At 37.7% G+C, this 22,959-nt stretch overlaps 1 protein-coding gene across 1 annotated transcript; it reads right to left on the bottom strand.

Moving 5' to 3' along the window:
• Positions 1–357: 357 nt before the first annotated feature.
• On the bottom strand, positions 358–21,021 carry LOC113050646 (volume-regulated anion channel subunit LRRC8C). Its single transcript, XM_026213843.1, has 3 exons — positions 20,876–21,021; positions 8,998–9,138; positions 358–5,001 (listed from the first exon to the last, which is right to left on the bottom strand). Exons 2-3 carry the CDS (start codon positions 9,133–9,135, stop codon positions 2,761–2,763), a joined length of 2,379 nt encoding a protein of 792 aa, XP_026069628.1. The 5' UTR covers positions 9,136–9,138; positions 20,876–21,021; the 3' UTR covers positions 358–2,760.
• Between the last annotated feature and the right edge of the window lie 1,938 nt (positions 21,022–22,959).

The raw sequence follows: 22,959 nt of genomic DNA, 5'->3' as shown, positions 1-22,959 counted from the left end.
TCTCATATTCTACTGTCAGGACATAATGACAAGTTTAACAAATATGTAAAAAATATACTTTTACAAAAGTTACCTACTGCAGCTTTAAATTATGTAAATAATTATGTGCAAATTTTTGTGTCCATTTCATTTTCAAAATTCAAAATACTGTCATCCCACATAAATAAATAAATAAAATATTTACAATATCAGCAATGTGTTAAACTTTCTGGTGTATGCAGGCATTTAGGAAATCATCAAATTATCCTTAAATATTGGATAGACTCGAATCTGTTGCATTTTCTGCACAATACTGTCACCTGTGTGACAACTCTCCCTCAGAATTTCAAAACATCAACTGAACTCAACACAAAGGACAAAGAATGCATTTTATTTATGCTGTTTTACAAATCAAAACACTTTGGTAGAATAAAAATAATACAAAACTAAGGCATAAAATAAGGCATATGGCGGCACTATATAGCTGTTTTGACACAATCTGTATTGTATAAAGCACTAGGCTATATAAATAAAGGTGACTATATTATGTCAGCACTTTTATCTAATGGAAAACAAATCCTTCCTTTTATGCACAGATTTTAAATAAAAAAAAGTCCACTCTGAAGCTTTCGCATTCACATCACTATAACCTCTAACATGCAGACCAGACATAAGACCTGAACAGGAACTGACCTTCCTGACCCAAGACAGGTCTACTGACAAAAAAAATGTATAAAATAAAAATAAAAATCACTTCAAATGCACCAAAGTCATTTGTGAATATTTTAATAAAAGAATACATGCAAAACACACAAAGATCTGGTAATCTAAACAGCTCAAGTATTCAGTTTTAACCTTCTTAAAGCAACTAAAGATGTGTATTACCAGTGTCTTGGAATTCATACATGAAACACTGATTCAATGACACTTGCTTATGATGGCGATGTAACAGCAGTCTATTAAGAAAAGGCCACATGCTGATCTCAGTACATCAGATAAGTCACCTCTCACAAGGCAAGATCAGATCAGAACAGATGATGTAATTGCCATGTACATGACCTCAAGAAAAGACACACACACTCATAATCAATCGCCACTGTCTAGCTGAGAGAAAATACTGTGGGAACTAAGTCTACCTGATAGGCCTGTCGCAATAATCAATATATCGACTTATCATACAATATATGTACATGACCTCAATAAATTTTAGTGACAATGTATCGCCCATTATATTTACTTAAACATTCATGTCACCATGTTTTTTGCATTCCACTTGCGCCAGTGTCTTTGCAGCTTCTCGTACATAACATGGTGTAGTTGGTGCTAGTTCAAAAAAAAAAAAAAAAAAATTATTCATGAATATTTCTTTTTTCTACTTGTTACTTTGCCGTTTTTTTTAGAAAATGTTTATTTACTATTTATTCAAGTTTTTAAGGTATCTGAATATAAAGTTTTTTGTCATTTGAAAGTATGTAGGTCTTCTTGCATTGTTATGCTTTTATATTATGATGGTCTTAAAATGACAATAATATTATTTATCGCAATTATTGATGGGACAATATATTGCACAACAAAAAGCTGTTATCGAGACAGGCCTACTACCAACCTGATTTATCTTAGTGCACCTTGAGAGATACCTTTTTTGCATATTATAGACATTATAGAAGAATACGTTTCTTCAAATGCTTTTGTTTATATGTTTAGAGCTTTGTTTCTGGCAAATGTTTTCTTTTAGTTTGCATAAAATGGAAACAGGTTACAATTCAAGCTTAAATGACAAATACTGTTGACTAATATGATTAATAAATAGAAATGTCTATTTGTAGTACATTATTGGTTTATAAGAAAAAGGTGTGTACATTAAAAGACCAAGTTCAGGTAAGAAAAATGCTTTCTTCATCTGCATTCTGTCTTCAACCAGAGAAGTCAAGTACTGTTTAAACTAAGCAAACCACAGCAGAAAAAAAAACCCTTTAGAAATGCATATTGTGACATTTGAAGCTAGGTACAACTAGAACATAAGAGGTATACTGAAATGTGGTTACCTTTATCTGCCCAGGATCTACTGCCAACGGCAGACAAACTCATCACTAAAACAGTAATGCTACGATAAACATGTAAATCTACCCTAGAACACATGCATAAGGATCCTGCTTTCCAAAAGCTTAACAATTATCAGAGTAAATATGCAGGAAGAAAAAAACTAAACAAATACTACTAGTATAAATGTTTACATTAACTATTTTCCTATAATACATACTTCAAATCCTTGCAAAGTCCTATATACACATAACATGTCAAATAAAAGGAATGTTAAAGTTTCTAGTGCAAATTCTAATATCACTATTTCCAGTGCAAAACATGTTGTACAGTACTTGACCTGCACAAGCTTAATGAATTATTAAAGCAAATGTCAGTCAAATGCCGTGAAAGAATGCAATGAAATTCCATCCCACTGTCTTTAAAATGAATCCCTGTCAATTGTCTAATTTTATGATTTACATGTATAGAAAATCTTTGTATCTTTGTATCTTACATGTATCTTAAAATGTTTACATGGCATCTTTTCCATAATATACAATGTAAGGCATTAAAAGGTATTCATCCCTAGATTTTTCTCTTTTTTGCATTAAAAGGCCATTAAGCACAAGTCCAGCTCTAAACATGAAATTACAAGTACTCACCCATATAGATCACTATACATACTACAGGACGAAACCCCTGGAGTCTTGCCTCTTAAGGAGTCAGATTACAATATTTGGCATGAAAGCAAAACAGTCATCACTCTGCTTGCATTTGTTCCCTGACTTCTGTAGGCAGCGTTTCAAACAGCGCGTCTTCTACGACAAGTCCACTGCACTTTAAGGCGCGACAATGGCCAAGTTCAGCTGGTAAGAACTCAAAGTGATTACCCTTTAACTCCAAGTGAGTCAGTACACCTAGGAAAGAAATCTTTGGTGAGAGGACAGACAGCATGTTTCTGCCAAGCTTTAGAGTCTTTAGCTTCTTACAGAAGAAGAGCTCATCGGGAATATTTTCAATTTTGTTGCAACTAACAGAGAAGTACTGAAGGCTTTGGAGAACGCCTATCTCCGGTGGGATAAAACGGATGTCATTATTGGAAACATCAAGGTAACGGAGTTTGTTGCACAGGAACAAATGTGAAGGTAGGATCTCGATCTTGTTATGACTGAAGTAGAGGCGCTCCAAGCTGGTGAGTTTTTTTATGTGTTCAGGTATAAAAGCAATGCTGTTGTGCCAAAGCTTCAGACAGGTCAGCTTACTGAGGTGCTGGAAGCTGACAATCTCTTCAATGGTGCGTAGATTGTTCTCTTTCAGATTCAAAGTCTGCAGATTAGACAGGCTGAAAATGGCGTGTGGTATGCGCTCCAGATCGCAGTGCACCAACTCAAGTTCTGTAAGATTCACCATCTTTTTCAGGTTGTTTAGCATGACCAGTTTGGTGCCATCATTGCAAACACAGAGGCGTAGTAGATGGCTGGCCACATCCACAATGGATTGAGGGATCTTGGTGAAGTTGCTCTTGAGCGTCAGTGTCTTCAGCGCTTTGAGCTCTCGTAGAGAGTCTAGGGTCACATTCTTTGATGCATCAGAACTCAAAGAGCCACTCAGATGGAGCTCTTCCAAGTTTCGCAACACATACATCCACTGTGGAAGTTCACGGGCATCATCAAACTTAACTCGCAACACCTTCAAGTTCTCCTTGAGGAAGGAGGTGGCTGCACTGTGGATCTTGAGCGAGCACTGGTAAAGCGAAAGCTCCTGGAGATCCTCTAGTTGGGCAATGGCTGCTGGTATGGTAACATTATTAATAATCTCAAGCTTCAAAGACTGCAGCTCTGTCACCTCGAAGATGGTATCTGGGAGACCCGACAGCATAAAGAGTTGAAGTTCTAGTCTGTTATTGCTGTTGGTCTGCAACTTCTGCCGAAGCTTATCAGCTGTCCACTCGTGGTTGAGGTTGAGCTGTTTCAGCTTGTTTTCACTCACTTCTGAGAGAAAAACTGCAAATCTCTTGGAATATAAGGGATCATACTGGTCGATCATGTGCAACATGAAAGCAAAGTCATTCTTTACATCTGGGATGTCATCAATTCCGGTCTCTTGCCTGACATATTCAAAAGAGTATTCCTTGAGAGAAATATAGAACAGCCAGTAGGATGTATAAAGGCAGGTAAGTCCGTAAACTCCAACAAAACACAAATAACAGTAGGAGAGCTTGGAGAACAAGTGGGCCATAGTATGATTGCAACAGAAGTACCGGTAGCCTGTCATGTCCAGCATGTTCTCAGTACAGGTAACACTGAACCTAACCTGTGACACCAGAGCACTGTTGTATGCAATTATAAGGATAAATTTGAGTACTTTTACAACAGTCTGACGGACATACATCATATATAATATATCACCCTCCTCCACATGCAGGCGGAATTTTTTGACCTTCTCAAACAAGGCCTTGGCTTGCTCTCCTTCCTTCTTGTCAAGGACACTTGCTACTGGCTGTTCAACAACAATCTTTTCAGGAATGGATCTCAAAGACTGAGTCTTTTCCAGGTTGCCCTCACCAACTGGAGTATCAAGGTTTGACCTACTGGCACTGTTCTTCTTCTTGTCCTTCTCCTCAGGATTCTCCCCAGATACTTCTGACAGTGCCCTCGTAGTCCATGGGGAGTCAAAACACTTGCCCAGAATGGATACAAAGTGCTCAATTTTAGAGCTGGAGCCAGGAAATTTGAACCAGAAATTGCTGCACACCATGAAAATGACAGTATGTATGAGAACCAGGTAAGGGAAGTACTTAGCATACCAATGCAGTGCCTTTTCATAGCACATTTGGTTTATGTAATTATACTGCTGAATATCCAAGTTCGTCTTTAGTCCTTTCAACTCATGGACAGGCACTATTGATTCATTTTTTGTAGAAGGAGGTGGGCACATCAGCTCTGTTTGGTTTGGCGAGAATGTTCTTTGAGGAAGGCATATGATTTTATCTTGCATCACCTAAATGGACAGAAGAGTGAAAGAGAAGAGACAGAAATTTGTATTAAAGTAGTTGGGGGATAGTTAAACCAACATCTTTCCATGTACATCATAACTATGCAATCTTCTATTCTAACTTATGTATAATTACATTAATATCCCCAAGTATGCAGTAAATGCTAATGAACCTCAAATGCAGAGAGGAAATAAATAAACCTCAAGAGTTTTTAAGATAGCAGACAAGGCAATTGCTTGTACTGAATTACAATTCCACACCACCCATAGATTACCAGGAACAGTGTAACACTATCTGACATGGAGCATCTCTTTTAAGATAACTATTTTGGTCCTCTGACATCATTGTTTTGACTCAGACAGGAAATGAAAAATCATTACATTAAAGGTGGGTGAAATGGCCAAAATCTTGTATCACCATATGAGTCATTTTATATCACGAGAACGATATATATCACTCTTTATTATTTTTTTCTTTTAATGAGGTTTTTATGATATTAAAATCTTTGATACCATATCATTTTCATAATCGTCACCAATGTTGATATCAAACTAATACAAGAAGAAAAAAGAAAAAAAAAGAAGTTCACTGGAGATAAATAAACAGTCAGTAATAAGACAAGCAATAGGACAAAAAACTACAATACATAAGAAATACATTGTGTATATTAGTCTTCACTCTGTAAATTACATCCATCTATCTATCTATCTATCTATCTATCTATCTATCTATCTATCTATCTATCTATCTATCTATCTATCGCCATAATTATTAACATTATTTATTTATTTTCTTCTTATTCTAACATGAATGGTAGACAGAATGAATATTGGAACACTTACCCTTTAAGACTGGAGCTTTCTTTCGTAACTGTTTACGATCCCTTAAGATCTAAATGGCTTTGTTTATGAGGATAGGCTACTTGCAAAGCTGGGAATTTGGACACATATATGTGTTTATGCAATCATTCAAAGCCAATAAAGCAGCAATCAAACTGTGGAACTCGTTTATTAAATCAATTCAATGCAAACAGACTGAAGTAGTTAAAGTCTTTGGTTCTTTTAATTGTGATGATTTTGAGTTACATTTAACAAAAACCCACAAATTCACTATCTCAACAAATTTGAATACTTCATAAGACCAATAATAATGATAAAAAAAATAATAATAAAAAAACATTTTTAGTGAATTGTTGGCCTTCTGGAAAGTATGTTAATTCACTGTAATGTACATGTACTTAGTGCTTGGTAGGGGCTCCTTTTACTTTAATTACTGCCTCAATTCGGCGTGGCATGGAGGTGATCAGTTTGTGGCACTGCTGAGGTGGTGTGGAAGCCGAGGTTTCTTTGACAGTGGCTTCAGCTCATCTGGATTTTTTGGTTTGTTGTTTCTCATTTTCCTCTTGACAATACCCCATAGATTCTCTCTGGGTTTAAGGTCTGATGAGTTTGCTGGCCAGTAAAGCACACCAACACCACAGTCATTTAACCAACTTTTGGTGCTTTTGACAATGTGGGCAGGTGACAAATCCTGCTAGAAAATGAAATCAGCAAAAAGCTGGTCAGCAGAAGGAAACATGAAGTGGTTTTCTTGGTAAACGGGTGCAGTGACTTCAAAAAAAGCACCAATGGACCAACACCAGCAGATGACATTGCTCCCCAAATCATCACAGACTGTGGAAACTTAACACTGGACTTCAAGCAACTTGGGCTATGAACTTATCCACTCTTCCTCCAGACTCAAGGACCTTGGTTTCCAAATGAAATACAAAACTTGCTCTCATCTGAAAAGAGGACTCTGGACCACTGGTCAACAGTCCAGTGATTCTTCTCCTTAGCTCAGGTAAGATGCCTCTGACGTTGTCTGTGGTTCAGCTAATTCCTTGACACATCTGTGTGTGGTGGCTCTTAATGCCTTGACCCCAGCCTCACGTCTATTCCTTGTGAAGTTCACTCAAATTCTTGAATTGATTTTGCTTGACAATCCTCATAAGGCTGCGGTTCCCACGGTTGGTTGCGCATATTTTTCTTCCATACTTTTCCTTCCACTCAACTTTTTGTTAACATGCTTGGATACAGCACTCTTTGAACAGCCAGCTTCTTTCACAATGAATTTTTTTGGCTTTCCCTACTTGTCAAGGGTGTCAATGATTGTCTTCTGGACAACTTTCAGATCAGCAGTCCTCCTCATGATTGTGTAGCCTAGTGAACCAAACTGAGAGACAATTTTGAAGGCTCAGGAAACCTTTGCAGGTTTTTTGAGTTGATTAGCTGATTGGCATGTCATCATATTCTAATTTGTTGAGATATTGAATTGGTGGGTTTTTGTTAAATGTGAGCCAAAATCATCACAATTAAAAGAACCAAAGACTTAAACTATTTCAGTCTGTGTGAATTGAATTTATTTAATACACAAGTTTCACAATTTGAATTGAACTAATTTTAATAAATTAACTTTTCCATGACATTCTAATTTACTGAGATGCACCTGTCCTGAATTGTGTGGCTTATGCACTCCTATCACACAGAAACAGAGACAGTGCATGCATATAGCTCTGTTGTTTGTGTTTAAACGGCCTAAAATCAGTTGTTTTTAAACTGCAGTGATTAAAAACGTGTGCAAACATTTATGTTTTCATTACTACACTCACAACAATGTGACATGAGCACGCATGCTGTTATTTACATATCTGCCTGCATCCCCATGTAATGCATGTAAGACTGCCATCATAAAATGAAAAAGTGTTGCCATAAACAATGTATTTTGTGGCACCACGAAATAAACTATATAGCATAATATGAAACGATAGACTTTTAATTTCATCCTTAAAAACGTAATTTCACCCAGCCCTACATTACACTGGCCATTTAAATATAAGAGGGAGATTAATTAACTTTGGGCTAGGAGAAAAAGGTGCTCAACGACTACTCAACAAACCAGGCCAAAAATAAATACATAAATAAATAAATAAAAAACTACCTTTCACTAGAACTGAAAAGCAGTAAACAAAAGCATTCTGTATACAGTTCAAGATGTGTGCACTTCCCCCCTTTTCCTGCAAAACTGTTTTAGTATGTCTAATAATTACACCATGTGGTTTCTGTCTGGAAAGGTAATAAGAAACAAGAACTCAGCTAAAAAAAAGAGGGAAAAGATTGTGAGAGCTCTACACAGCATTATAGTGTAGCAAAAACACAACAGGCTGGCTGCTGAGTAAAGCTTGCTAATGAAGCATCAGCTCTGAATATGGCATCTCTGCAGTAAAATGGATGTGAGGTGCAGCAGCCCCAAGTGCCTAATAAAATGTGCATTATGCACTACATGGCCACTCAAAGTGCCCCCAGTCAAACATGGTCATTTAGCAAAGAGGAGGCTATTTATTCCCCCCTCAGAACCACAGGACTATGCCATGACATTAGTAAAAGCATTAATTAGATCAATTAATACAGCCTTCACTGGGAGCATCATGAACATCCAATCTCAATTCAGAAATTGCAATACATCATGTGACTGTCCCATTCTTTGATGCACAACTCCAGCGATAGCGGGGGATATTCCCACCCTAACAGTTGGTTCCTGTTAGTGTTTGTTGAGGCTAAAAATAATTAGGATCATCTAGGAATTGAAACTCGAGGGCACGTGTGCTTGAAGCTCCACCCACTAGTTTGAGGCTGAGTAGCTTTACCACAGGAGTCATTATGTGTTTATAGAGGGGCCTCCTGAGGGGAAGGAGTAATCTTTTCGAGTGGGGTGAGTGGAATTTTTTCTGTTAACAAACTCCCACTTCTAAATGCAGCATGCACTCTCCAACAGTGGGCTTTTCATGCACAGAGGAACTCCATCTATGGTGTGAAGTCATTCATTATTCTATTGCTGTGGATCAATGAAGACTGTATGTCTTAGTTTTCCTTAAGATGTCAGCTTTTCAGCAGTAAAAAACCTTGAAAGACCAAAGTGTTCTTTTAGTGTGTGGATTAAGGAGAAAAAACTGTAATATTTACCTGCAGAGTACATCCAAACACACCTATCATAAGCATGACCACAGAGAGGTAGTCCGTGAACACATCCCACCATGGCTTCAGAACCCGGAATGCTGGCTGCTGTTCCGTGAACTGCCGGAATTCGGTCACTGGAATCATATTCTGTACAGGCAGAATGAAGAATAATGAATATGAATAGGAAGAAATTTTGAAAAACAAAAAACAGCTGATATGCTAGCCTACAGTTAATAACAAAATTTCTGTAGTTTTTGATAAATTCTTTTTTTTTCTTCAATTAATAACATTTTTTAAAAAGGGCAAGTAATAAAATGAAGACAAAAGAAACATTACACAATCATCACAATTCTGATTTCATTCTTGCATTCAAAATCAGTCATTCCTCATAAACTGCAATGTGCAGTGCAATTGGCTACAATGCGTAACATTTAAAAAATAAACACACTGTAAACAAAATAAAAATTGATGCTCTTCACAGGCCAAGAACACAAATATAGCCTGCTGTGTGCATGGAAGCATTTGAAAGCCATGGTATTTTATTGTATTTTTTACAACACCATGCTAGACTAAATATTAATTGATGGGAGTTTAAAATAAATAAGTTATGGTATGACAGTCAACCAGCATTTCACTTTGTAAAAAATCATTAATCAAATTAAAAACATTTAGCGTAATGATTCACATCTACATTTTATAACTTGAACCAATGAAAAATAAATAACTTGACCTAAACAATATTTTCTATGTCTGTGAAAACTATTTTATAAAACTTGGGACAAAGTATATTTTTATTGTTGAAGAAAGTAAATTAATTTAAATTCTATTTTTGAACCAAACAAAAAAAAATATAGATTTAAATAAAAACAAAAATTCTTATTTAAGAAATTTATTTTCATAGTCTATATCAGGCTGTTGTCCCCACATGCTTCAAAGCTATCATTCCAGTCCCGAAGAAGCCATCTCCATCCTGCTTCAATGACTACTGTCCAGTTGAACTTACCCCCCTTCTAGGGTTGTCACTTTTGTGAAAAAATCATTTTCAATTTTTAAGACATAAGTGTTAACTGAATCGATTGTAAAATCTATTTTCCATGTCTAAAAAACAAGATGTTTCCTTTTCAACATCAAATAACGGACGAACATAAAGAGAGCGCTGGAAACGCACAAGTCTGCAATATTTCTTATTTATTGGCATGAAGTTTCGTGCAGACTAACAAACTGCAACAGAAGTGCAACATTCTCTAAAAAATATATATGCAGAGGGGATGGCTGCCATGACAAAAGAAAAAACATCACTGCAGACTTCAACCCAGCTGCATTTATGATTTAGGCAATTCAAAAATCTCCAATATTATTTAAAAAAATGATTCAATCCATTTCAAACAAAAGAAAACGTGCTCCAACCGCACTGATGTCCCAGGGACACTCCGGTACAGCTGCGCAAAGTGGGGGTATTACTGCCAATTTTCCACCGCTGTCTGCTTGCAATGGTCCTTTTCATAACTCAGAATCTACTGTAACTAGATGCGTGAGGGGAATTTGCGTCTACCGTGCCGCGAGACCTCCAGACGTGCCTAAACGCATCTCTACATTGACCTAACATTGAAATCATTCGCGCCAGACGCTCTATTCACGTTGGGTGTGAACGCAGCATAAGAGGTCGCTTTCGACTTCACTGGGTCTTATAGGCGCAGTTTGTGAGTTTCTGCTTGTTTGTGAGTTTTGTTACATCTATATTTTTTAATTGTTTAATTATTTTAAAATTAATAGTGTACACATTTGGTTAAAATCGATTCCCTATTTTCATTTTCGAAACTTTTTTTGGTTGGTCCGATCGATTGTGCAATCGATTTTCGAACTAAAAGTGACAGCCCTACCCCATTCTCATTAAGTGCTTTGAACTGCTAGTCATGCACCACATCAAGTCTTCCCTCCCCCCTCCCTGGACCCCTTCCAGTTTGCATATCGGTCCAACCGCTCGACCGATGATGCCATCGCCACTACCCTCCACTCAGCACTCACACATCTGGAGGAAAAAAAGACTCATACGTCAAAAATGCTGTTCATAGATTTTAATTCAGCATTCAACACAATCATTCCTCAACAGTTCATCCACAAACTGGTCCAACTAGGGCTCAACACTTCGCTGTGCAAATGGCTGTTGGATTTTTTGACTGGAAGACCTCAGGCAGTACGGGTCAGCAGCAACACATCCAGCACCATCACACTGAACACTGGGGCCCCCCAAGGATGTTTGCTGAGCCCCCTCCTCTTCACTCTGCTGACCCACGACTGCAGACTGTCACACAACTCCAACCTCTTTATTAAGTTTGGAGATGACACGACTGTGGTTGGTCTCATTAGCAACAGAGATGAGACCAACTACAGGAGCAAGCTGAGCCACCTGGCTGGGTGGTGCAGTGACAACAATCTCTCTCTGAACATGGAGAAGTCGAAGGAGATTGTTGTTGACTTCAGGAGAGTGCACACTCAGCATACTCCTCTGACCATCGAAGGTGCGACTGTGGAGAGAGTGAGCAGCACCAAGTTCCTGGGTGTGCACATCACAGAGGACCTCTCCTGAACCGACAACACAGCAGAACTGGCCAAGAAAGCAAATCTGCATCTCTACTTCATGCCAGAGCCCCGCCCCTATCATTTACACCTTCTACAGAGGCACCATCGAGAGCATCCTGACTAGCTGCATCACTGTGTAGTATGGTGCCTCCAAACGCATCCTGCTGGAAGACTCTTCAAAGTATAGTGAAAGCAGCTGAGTAGATCGTTGGTTTCTCTCTCCCCTCCCTCCAAGACATTTATGGAACCGACTCACCTGCAAAGCCCTCTGCATTGCAGGTGATCCCACCCGTCACACAGCTTCTTCAGTCTGCTGCCATCAGGGAGGAGACTGCGGAGTCTCCAGGCAAGGACCAGCAGACTGAAGGACAGCTTCATTCATGAGGGTGTCAGCCAGCTGGTCTCCCTCCTGACCTTGTCCCCCCCTCCCTTCTTTTTCCCCATGCACCACAGAACTCTGAACTTCAGAAACCCCCATCCACACTTCTACTACTACTGCTATTTTTCTACTGCTGGTTTTATCTGTATGCACCAAGGGTCTAAGAGAAACGCAATTTCAATTCTCTGCATGTATTTACTGTACAATAATTGACAATAAAGCAGACTTGACTTGACTTAACTTGAAATATTGTTTAGGGCAAGTTAACTATTTTTCAAGTTTAAATCTATATCAGTTGATTTTTTTTCCAATTTGGTTAAACTAGAAAATTAAGAAAAAAAGCAAACAAATAAAAGGAACATTCGTGCAGTTTTCAGTTTTATTTTAATTCAATTCCAAATGTTAATTTAAAAACACAACAAAACATGAATTTTTATCTGCAAACATTTCCCCATAAAACATGACAAATCTAGTTTAACAAACTAACATAAAACAGTTTACCTCAGAATCACAACAAACGGCATCAAAACTACCTGTATATCGTTTTATTGGCAGTACTGAATTATAGGTGCCTTTTCCGAAGTTGTGCATCACCTGCTGAATAAAATATAAAGTGCTTTTTAAACACTTAGTCCAGGTACAGGGCATAAATCAGTCTGAAAAAAATGGATATAGAAGGCCTGAGATCGGTCGGTTCATCCATTTCAAATGTTTCTTCCAAGATGATTCCCACTCTAGATGGGTTCAGTTGTGAACTTGTTGGATCAACACTGAAGATTCTTACTGGAGTCTGTCTTGTCAGCTACATCCTAACAGAGGAAGAAACAGCTTGATAAAGTCAGTTAGCTAATGCTGTTGTCAAATACTCAAGATCATATGCTGTGTTCATACCACTGATCTATAATATAGAACTGGATTGCTCATGACGTCATGAAAGTGAAGCCGCCGCACTGCCATATTGGTAACATATAAAACAAATGACAAAGTGCTTATTCTGAAATCTGAATTTATTGAGAGAAATAACTATATACAGTACGGATTTAAAGACATAAAGCTTTATTTCCAAGATAGTAAGTTAAGCTTTTCGTTTCATTATAAAGCAATATTAACAACATAATTATATTATTCATTGTATATATTCAAATCCATTTCTGATACTAATACGTTCATGTTTAATAATTGCTGAATAATTATGTTCATAAAGAAATAGGCTATATTTTGTGTTGGATCAGTCACCTGTGTCGTCAGTGCACAGCAGACACACCCACCTAAACAGTTTAAATACATCACTTTTCCTGCCCCAAAAGACCGTAAAAACTGCTGATAACATCTGAAGTAAACATTAATTTACATAGACATATCATAAAAACGAGTCCCGTTTGACTGATTTGCTTCATATCGGGTGATTTTAGGTCAGCGGTTTGAATATGACTCAATGGTGCTCTCTGCCGGTAGTGATTAGTAAGATGGCGGATCGAACACTTCCGATGAGCGATCCAGTCATATATAGATCAGTGGTTCACACCATGTTCTACTTAGAGCTGTTCATGTCCTTGGACCAGGAACTGTGCATTTCTATGGCAACACTATCGATGCCTAAATTAATCTGCAGCAGTTAGGTACAGTCACGTGATAGAAGTAGAAACTCTCAGAAAATTCCCAGATTGCAGATGGTAATTATGACTTCTACAAGGATATGAATTATTTTTCCAAGTTGGAATGTAATTATGGCAAATATAACATGGGATCAATGCACTTATACATACCTGGTTTTCTGTAAAAATTGGTGATGATGTCAGGCTTGACATTGACAATTTTTCTGTGAAGATCAAACATTAAAGTTACAGTCTTTATAAGGGCATATGATTTGGGTTTACATTTAATTGTGCAGTATATCTATCAATAAAGTAATCCTCCTCAGTTCAGGTCTCAGTTAACCCACATGACATACAGCTGATCTGGAGTTTTGCTGTGAGGTGGCATAAGTATACATTTTAGTGCATAAGGTAATTTAAATGTATGTACATGCTTGATGTGAACAACATTGTTTGCTGTGAGACAGGATTTAAATAAATTACTTCTATAAAAAATGCCTTAAAAACTTTACTAGTGTGCATCTTGAGACATGACAATGGCACTGACATATTTTAAGATGTGCCAGTACATGATATTTTCAGTTAAGACCGCTTGAACATGCAATTTAGCCTAAAACTTGTCTGAGAATCCGGGGGATGATGTTTATATAACGTTAGCTGTGCTCTCATTGCACAGTAATTAGGGCCATACTTACACTTCCAAGGCATCTCTTCCGTCTTTCTACGATAGTCATTAAGAGGGCTCTGAACCTAGATAGAACAAAAATGTATTAATCCGTTTTTGTATTTAATGTTATATCAAACTTAATCTTTCAAACAGCCATGTCTATTAAACGTTGTCGTTAAATTATTGCACTCACCATATTAGTGCCACCATTGTCTCTCCTCCGCTGTAATCGCGGCTGCTGTAGGAGTAAAATTAACTTACACTCCTCATGAACAACATCAACAGAAAAAGAAAACGTAAAGATGAAAATAATTAAGTCGATCTTGCTGGTCTGGGGTTCAAGCGCGGTTATGTCTGCTAAAGGCAGGTGAGAAAACTAGTTAACTAACTGACGTCCCGTCGTTTAGACAAACAACAATTTTCACTTACCACAAACAGTCTCTCGTGGAAAAGAAAGAGCGACAAAAAGGTAAATGACGGAAGATAACGTCCATACACTTATTAACTTATCTTAAACAAAGTTTCCACCTTCTCATCCACAGCTTGTTGAATTCACACACAATCACATTACTGTAACAAAACGGTGTCGTTAACGGACTCGCAGCACCAGTGTGAGGAGGCGTGGTCTTGATATAAACTAAATAGGAGTTAATCTAACCTGATATTTTACATTCGTCAAAAATATGTGGTAACACTTTATTTTCATAGTGTACTTTAGACATTCTACTAGCAGTAAGTAACTTTGCAACTACATGTCAACTAGCAGTTAGTAGAGTATTAGTAGACTGTCTGCTTAATATCTTCTAACACTTTCTTTGTCAACTTATTGTAAACTTATACTAAGCCTAAACCTACCCCTAACACTAACCCTAAACCTACACTGACAGTCTACTCTGAGAGTTTGTAGACATGTAGTTGCAAATTTCTGAGATTTAGTTGATATGTAGTTGACATGTAGTTACAAAATTACTTATAGTCAGTAGAATGTCTAAAGTGGACTATCGAAATAAAGTGTAACCAAATATGTCTTAGTTGAGTTCTTAATGACAAATATTTATCAATGTTAAAAAAAAAAAAAAAAAAAACTAATAATGGTAAATTAAATTGAAAGACTAATTATTTATTTGATGAAGTACTGCTTGAAAAACTCTTTTCAGTGTAGTATGCAGAAGGTTGAATTTTACTTTTTATTATATTATCCTCTTGTTCTGTTCAAAATAAGTTGGTTCTTATAGCCAAACTGGAAGAGCATGATGGAAAGGACATGGGCTCAATTCCCAGGGAATGCTTGGTGTGATCAAATGTATAGCCGATCCAAAATTCTCTGGATTAAAAGCCTCTGGCAAATCCATTAACACAAATGTATTTCATGCTCTATAATTTTTTAATAGTCAAAGAATTATAACCTCAATAAGGAACATTTGTTTACACAGGAACAACACATTTGTATTTGAATATTTAAATGTGCATTTCAACTGCTTTTGCTTATTATTGTTGTTATTATTATTAAATGGCTACCTGAAAAATAAGTTGACTCTTGATTTAAGAACTACACTGAGCAATGAAATATTTCTGAATAATGACCATTTTCGAGCGAACCACTTTATAACTGGCTGGGGCTGCTCATACATTAGCTATATATTCTTTCCCTCACATTCTCCACAAGTTATCTAATGAAATAAATGTAAATTCAAATCCATGCATCTATTTATTTGGCAAATATCCTGGTAATATGTAAAATATAATTGTAAAAAAACTTAAAATATTTTATATATTATTATTGTAATAAATAAATGTGTTGAGGTGCAATTATGAAAGACCTGTGAATCCTGAAAGACACTGAATAAGTATTCAGGACAACACTCGTGAAGACCAGCATAATATGCTCTTACATTCTAATCATTCCTAATGTAGGCAGTCTGCCAGGCTTCCTCTAACATCTATTGTGCTGCACTTTTTGCATCATATAATACACAAAGCATATTCCACTGGTCTTATTAATTATTGAGATAACTGCTGCATATGCTTCACTTTGCAGCAGTCGGCTGGTCAAAAAAGAGGAATATTTTATTTTATGTGATTACATTTTTGTTGAAGTCGACTGATCACTGATGACGTAATTAATGAACATAAGCCTGGAGCTTTGTTGTTGCTCTTATAAAAGCTCATTTTTATCAGTTCTTTAGTCTTTGGGTCATTATATTTCTCACAGATTTCTACTCGTTGTAAATCAGATAATGTTTCAGATAAAGTAGCACAGTAAAGATTACATTCATATGAATGCATTGGTGAGATCGATTGTGTGAGTGAATTAATTCTACCTGGCAGCTTCTCTCTACTAGTAGTGATGCTGTGGGATTCGGTTATTGATTCTTGGATTGATTGGTTCAGCGTCCCCACGATCTGTACGTTGGCATATATGCAAATTCATTCTCTGCCAGCAGGAGGAGCTTGTAGAGCGGTGAGAGTTTTCTCCTGTAACGGCTGTAATCAAATAAGCGCTGAGCCTGCACTCACAAACGCTGCTAAGGCATTACTGTCTGTAGCTTATGTGTGTGCGTTACAGTGCAGCAGTGCATTAAGGCCCGTTCAGACCAAGCACAATAACGATAAAGATATAGCTCTAAAAATCATTCTCAATATTAAAGAATAGCGGAGTCCACACCACAACGATATAGGCACAGAGATAAAGGCACAGAGAAACGATATTGTTGGAATCACTTTCACAACTATTTTTTTTTCCGATGAACGATAAAAACATTGCCAACCAATCAGAATCAATCATGCTGTAATGAGCTCTGAATTTAAAGCAGCATACATGCGTCCCATTAGAATACACAAACAATATCGTTCGCTGGTGTGTACGCTAATATCGTTATCTTTATAGTTGTCTTTATAGTTATCGTTCTTGGTGTGAACAGGCCTTTAGATTAGAACGGCGATTAACTTACCTGTACAATAAGCGATTTAATCATGCATTCTCCCGTTCAATTTCGAGCATATAGTAATTTAATCACACATGACTTGTAAAGCGATTTTGGAGTATGTATTTATTTGTAATTTTAACTGTTTGGAACATAAATGTGGAAGTCCTTCAAAGACTTCTTATCCTGTTGCGCCCTCTATAGGACCAGCGACTAGTTGACGTCAAACTTAAAGCACCATGGCAGAGTAGTGTTGTGATGGTAACAAAATTCCAGTACTCGGTACCAATACCAGTGAAAATGCACAGTTCTTGGTACCAGTTTCGGTACCAAAGCAAAACACGCTTATTAAAAAATGCCTTGCACTCTATTTGTGTCGGCATATATGCAAATTCATTCTCTTCCAGCAGGAGGAGCTTGTAGAGCGCGTGAGAGAGGTTTCCTTTAACGGCTGTAATCAAATAATCGCTGCTAGTCGGTACAACCCCTAGTGTGTGTATATAAACCTATTTTTGACTCTATACACCTATAAAAGGCCTGCACAGATAGAGAGCATTGACACAACAAAGTAGTTAAAGAGAATCCCATGAGGAAGGGTAGAGTAGAACTAGAACTACTGCACATAATTTAAACCACTACTAAAGAGTAAAGGCTTAAAGGAACACTCCACCGTTTTTTGAAATAGGGCTTATTCACATTATTTCCTACATTTAGATAGGTGGGCAAATGCATTTTTGTGTCAGTGCATGCATTGTTTTAGTTTGACTGGGTCAGCGTTAGCTTAGCTTAGCACAATGAATGGAATCCTTTGTTGCCAGCTAGCATGGCCTGAGTAAAAGTGATCAAAAAAATAAAAAAAACCCACCTAATTACTTCTTGTGGCCTACGTATTCACAACGAGTACAAATAGCGATCCAGATTAACACTAGGCGATTTCCTAGGCAGATATTGACTTGGGACTATATTATGGGGAAGCACAGGCGAAGCACTGCTGCTTAAGGCGAAGCACTGCTACTTCGGCGCAGAGAATCACGCAACACATGAAATCCCACGACTTCCGTCAACACACCGGCGTGAATAGTAGCTGCCTGGCTATTTTCCTTACAGTACACGAATGGCGATGAACATGGCTGATTTTGAGAGAGACGAAGAGGGTGACTTCTCAGACAGTCAAGAACCAGAACCATACCTATTTGAACCAGAGTTTACAGAAGACGAGCTGCGTGCTTTGGAAATAGAACGACAGGAGGAGGAGGTTGCGTTCGCTCAACACCCTGAGGACGTGAGGATGAGAGCCAACATGAACTGGTGGTGTGAATGTGGGGGAATATGCCAATCTATAACCGACGGAAATAGAGTGTCTGTGCTGTAGAGAGTGGGACATGTTTTTGCCATTGATGACCAGGCTCAACACGTCAGATCAAGATGAGCGTGCCCGAAGTTGTGTCACATCTACATAGGATTTCACGGCGCTGATCCATTCTGCAGTACTCGATTTTTTTTCCAGTGTGACAAAGTGAACTGGAAAAAACGCCCCACGCCGAATGGACCAAATGGACAGCTGTCCACAGAGTAAGTGATTATTTTAATCATGACGCATGTATAGATCGACCCATATTATACCTGTATTCACATAGAGTTGATGTTTTCATGTGTTGCGTGATATCTCTGCGCCGAAGTAGCAGTGCTTCGCCTGTGCTTCCCCATAATATAGTCCCAAGTCAATATCTGCCTAGGAAATCGCCTAGTGTTAATCTGGATCGCAATTTGTACTCGTTGTGAATACGCAGGCCACAAGAAGTAATTAGGTGTTTTTTTTTTTTTTTCGATCACTTTTACTACGGCCATGCTAGCTGGCAACAAAGGATTCCATTCATTGTGCTAAGCTAAGCTAACGCCGACCCAGTCAAACTAAAACAATGCATGCACTGACACAAAAATGCATTTGCCCACCTATCTAAGTGTAGGAAATAATGTGAATAAGCCCTATTTCAAAAAACGGTGGAGTGTTCCTTTAAGGCACCTTTCAAAATGCAGATAAGTACCCAGTTGTAGTCAAAATGTGAATGCACTAAAATAAATGAATGCTAAAAAAATACAGTATGGTTTATAATGAACAATTAAATACACTAATTTATAAGGTATACAAAAAAGTACACAAGTATAGCCAAACCTGTTCACACACAATTAGTACTAGTAGCATAATCATCACAAACTTGTCAGCAAATGAATTAGGCAAACCTGACCTCAGCTGATCATAAATCTTCAAGTTGTTTACTTGCTGGAAATGTTAACAGTTCAATGGTGCTTACACCAGGGTAAACACAATCGGTCTTATTCAGTTTAAAATATACTCCAGTATCCAGATGCAGTTTGTACTTTTATAAATAAGATAATTTAATTTTTTCAAGAAAAAAAGACAATATCAAAGCTTGCATATTTAGATGCAATCTGCCTGTATTCAATGCACAGAATAAGTAGCCACAACAACCGTTATAAAAAAGAAAACCGGGATAAAATAACTTTGCTGTATATGAACAGGCAGCCTTCTTCAGTCCGTGGAAAATATCTGGACATTCATGAACAGCTGCAGCAGTTCAAGTGTCTGGACCTGATTCCCGGCTGATTTTGCAACAAGATATATTCCTCACGTAGGTTTGAAACTTCTAAAAATGCACATAAATCCCTTTACACCTCCAGGAGCACAACAAAATTAAGTATATATAGCTATATATATAAGAATAATAATTAAAAAAAATACAATTTCATGACATTTTAGATAAATACTGCACTATATCCAATGTTCAGATGCTACAAGATGTAAACTCATAAAATGTTGGCAGACTGAATGGAAAAATCCAAAGAGTTCTTATAGACAAGAAATAAGCAGTGCAGAAATGGATGGGGGATCTATGCATGTTGCAGCAGACTTTCTATTTAATCTTATAGCTTTAGTATCCAACTAAACTCAGTTTTATAAGGGATCTATCATCTCCTGGAGCAGCTCTTCCTGCCAGGAAATGGTGTGATTCTCAAATATAGTCGTGGAAGAAAAAAAAAGAAAGAAAACCCTGCACGTCTGAGTCATAAAGGATGAAGGCTCACTTCCAGAAGGATCGGTAAAAACATTCGACAGCCGTTTTGTAATCTTACGTGAAGACGATTGCCTACTACTACTAATAATAACGGAAATCGAGATAAACATCATTGCCTCTCACAGGACAAAGCACGCACGCTTACTCGCGATTCTTATTTAATTTAACGTTAAAATCTGAACATTTGTTTTGAATGTCTCGTGGTACATTAAATTAAGTATTTTAAATAGACGCCCCTCTGTCTAATCCCTATGGATATAAAGTAAATAATGTAAAATAGGTATAATCCAAATAAAAAAATAGAATAATAAAAAAACATTTAGTGACGCAAATTTTTAATTTAACATTATATTCTATGACCAATATCGACAATTTCCCAGCGGTCCTCAATTTTCTTTAGTCCCAGTCATTAAACAAATTCGTTTCGCTATCACGTATTTAAAACAATAACTGTAACGTTACCACGTTTTTCTCCCTGAAGGATTTTGAAAAGTTAAACGCTGCACCGAGCGAGTTTCAATATTTCAACGACTATCCCACAATTACGTCATGAAGATGAAATTATTCAACATAAACATCTGGAATGTTAACATTTGGTCGCAAACGCCTACAGCTCGAAGGAAACGGTCCCGGTTTTCACTAACCTTTAAATGGACTGAAGGCGCGTTCTGCGTCTACAGCTGAAGATTCTAGCAGGCACTGTGGCATGTCCTTGTGGCCGCTGCTCAGTCACTTTCTGTCCTCCACCTCCAGCTGCCGTCAGTGGGCGGGACTTCGGTTCATGACCAAAGCATTCCCAGGACCGCCTTTCTCACGTTCCGTTTAGATTGTGCGCGTTACTCTTTCGTGTTACATAGCCTATATCTGACCCATAAGCACCTCAAATGTTACAGAATATCTCAGGGGCATATCCTCCACATCCCCAGCATTTTAACTAGTAACATGAAGCGATTTCCTATGCGTCACGCTAAAGTTAATTATGGCTTTAACTGTTTACAGTCCTTGCTTAACCTTAAAAAAAAGATGGGATAATGAGAGAGATAATGTATCAAGCGAGAGATAATGTATCAAGCGAGGCAGTGGTTTATTGTAAAACACTGTAATTCACACAGGGTTCCTGACCATATAATATTATTGTTAAATGACAAAAAGAGAGTGGAACTATTGAACAACAATTCAAGAAATGTAATACAAGTTCTAAAAGATGAGTAATGTAACTCGGTGTAGTGTTTATTTTTAGTATTTATTTTCAAAAGATATCAGAAATGGGAACTAATGCCAATGATCCATGACAGTGTACACAAGCTGTTCATTACTGCCATCCTCCTCCAGCCATAGCAGACATTAACTTAAATATGTCAGCCCACTGTCTCCATAGCCTCTGTACTAGATCATATGTTTACAGTGTGTCTGATTGGCTGAACCATCTGCCTCAAACTTGCTTGCACGCTCCCTCTTTGTTCTCCGGAAACCCTCTTTGACATTGGGGCGGTAGAGACTTTAGAAGGTCTTCCTCAATTAAAAGCCTATTCACTGTAAGGCCTTGGCACTTTCAGCTCTGTTGAAAGACTCCACAGCTAGTTCCCTTGAAAATAAGTCAGAAAACTGATCATTGCATCACTCTTTGCTTTTCTGGAAACTTTTGTGATCCAAGATCAAATACATTTCTTGCCATGAAATAACCAATTTAAAGCACAGAATTCTAAATAGAAAAATATTCACAGTACAGACTCAAATTAGTTTTAAACAAGTGTGTATGTGCGTGTGTGTGTGTGTGTGCGTGCGTGCGTGTGTTTTTGTGTGTGTGTGTGTGTTAAAATTGCCATTGTGTTGTTGAGCTGCACAGCTCAGTTTTGTAATTGCACAGACATTCCAAAGTATCATGTCAAGGACAGAATTCATGACCCACCAAATAGTTCTTTCCCAGTGATTTATTTCCTGGAGGTGGGAATGTCCAAATATTCTCTCTCTCTCTCTCTCTCTCTCACTCTCTGTATTTGGGTAATTAAGGGCCATATTAACGAAAAACCCCAAAACAAAAAATTGGTCATTATTAACTTACCTTCATGTCAATCCAAGCAACATCAAAACAACCTTTTTGTCAAGCAAAATCAATTCAAGAATTTGAGTGAACTTCACAAGGAATAGACTTGAGGCTGGGGTCAAGGCATCAAGAGCCACCACACACAGATGTGTCAAGGAATTATCTGAATCACAGACAACGTCAGAGGCATCTTACCTGAGCTAAGGAGAAGAATCACTGGACTGTTGCCCAGTGGTCCAGTGTCCTCTTTTCAGATGAGAGCAAGTTTTGTATTTCATTTGGAAACCAAGGTCCTAGAGTCTGGAGGAAGAGTGGAGAAGCTCATAGCCCAAGTTGCTTGAATTCCAGTGTTAAGTTTCCACAGTCTATGGTGATTTGGGGTGTAATGTCATCTGCTGGTGTTGGTACATCGTGTTTTTTTTTTTTTTTTTTTTGAAAACCAAAGTCACTGCACCCTTTAACCAAGATATTTTGGAGCACTTCATGTTTCCTTCTGCAGACCAGCTTCTTGAAGATGCTGATTTCATTTTCCAGCAGGATTTGGCACCTGCCCACACTGCCAAAAGCACCAAAATTTGGTTAAATGACCGTGGTGTTGGTGTTCTTGACTGGCCAGCAAACTGACCAGACCTGAACCCTATAGAGAATCTATGGGCTATTGTCAAGAGGAAAATAAGAAATAAG

This window comes from Carassius auratus, chromosome 31 (assembly GCF_003368295.1).
Source record: "Carassius auratus strain Wakin chromosome 31, ASM336829v1, whole genome shotgun sequence".
NCBI lineage: Eukaryota > Metazoa > Chordata > Actinopteri > Cypriniformes > Cyprinidae > Carassius > Carassius auratus.
Note: the sequence above shows the minus strand (reverse complement) of the source record. Positions and strands in the feature narration are given on the sequence as shown.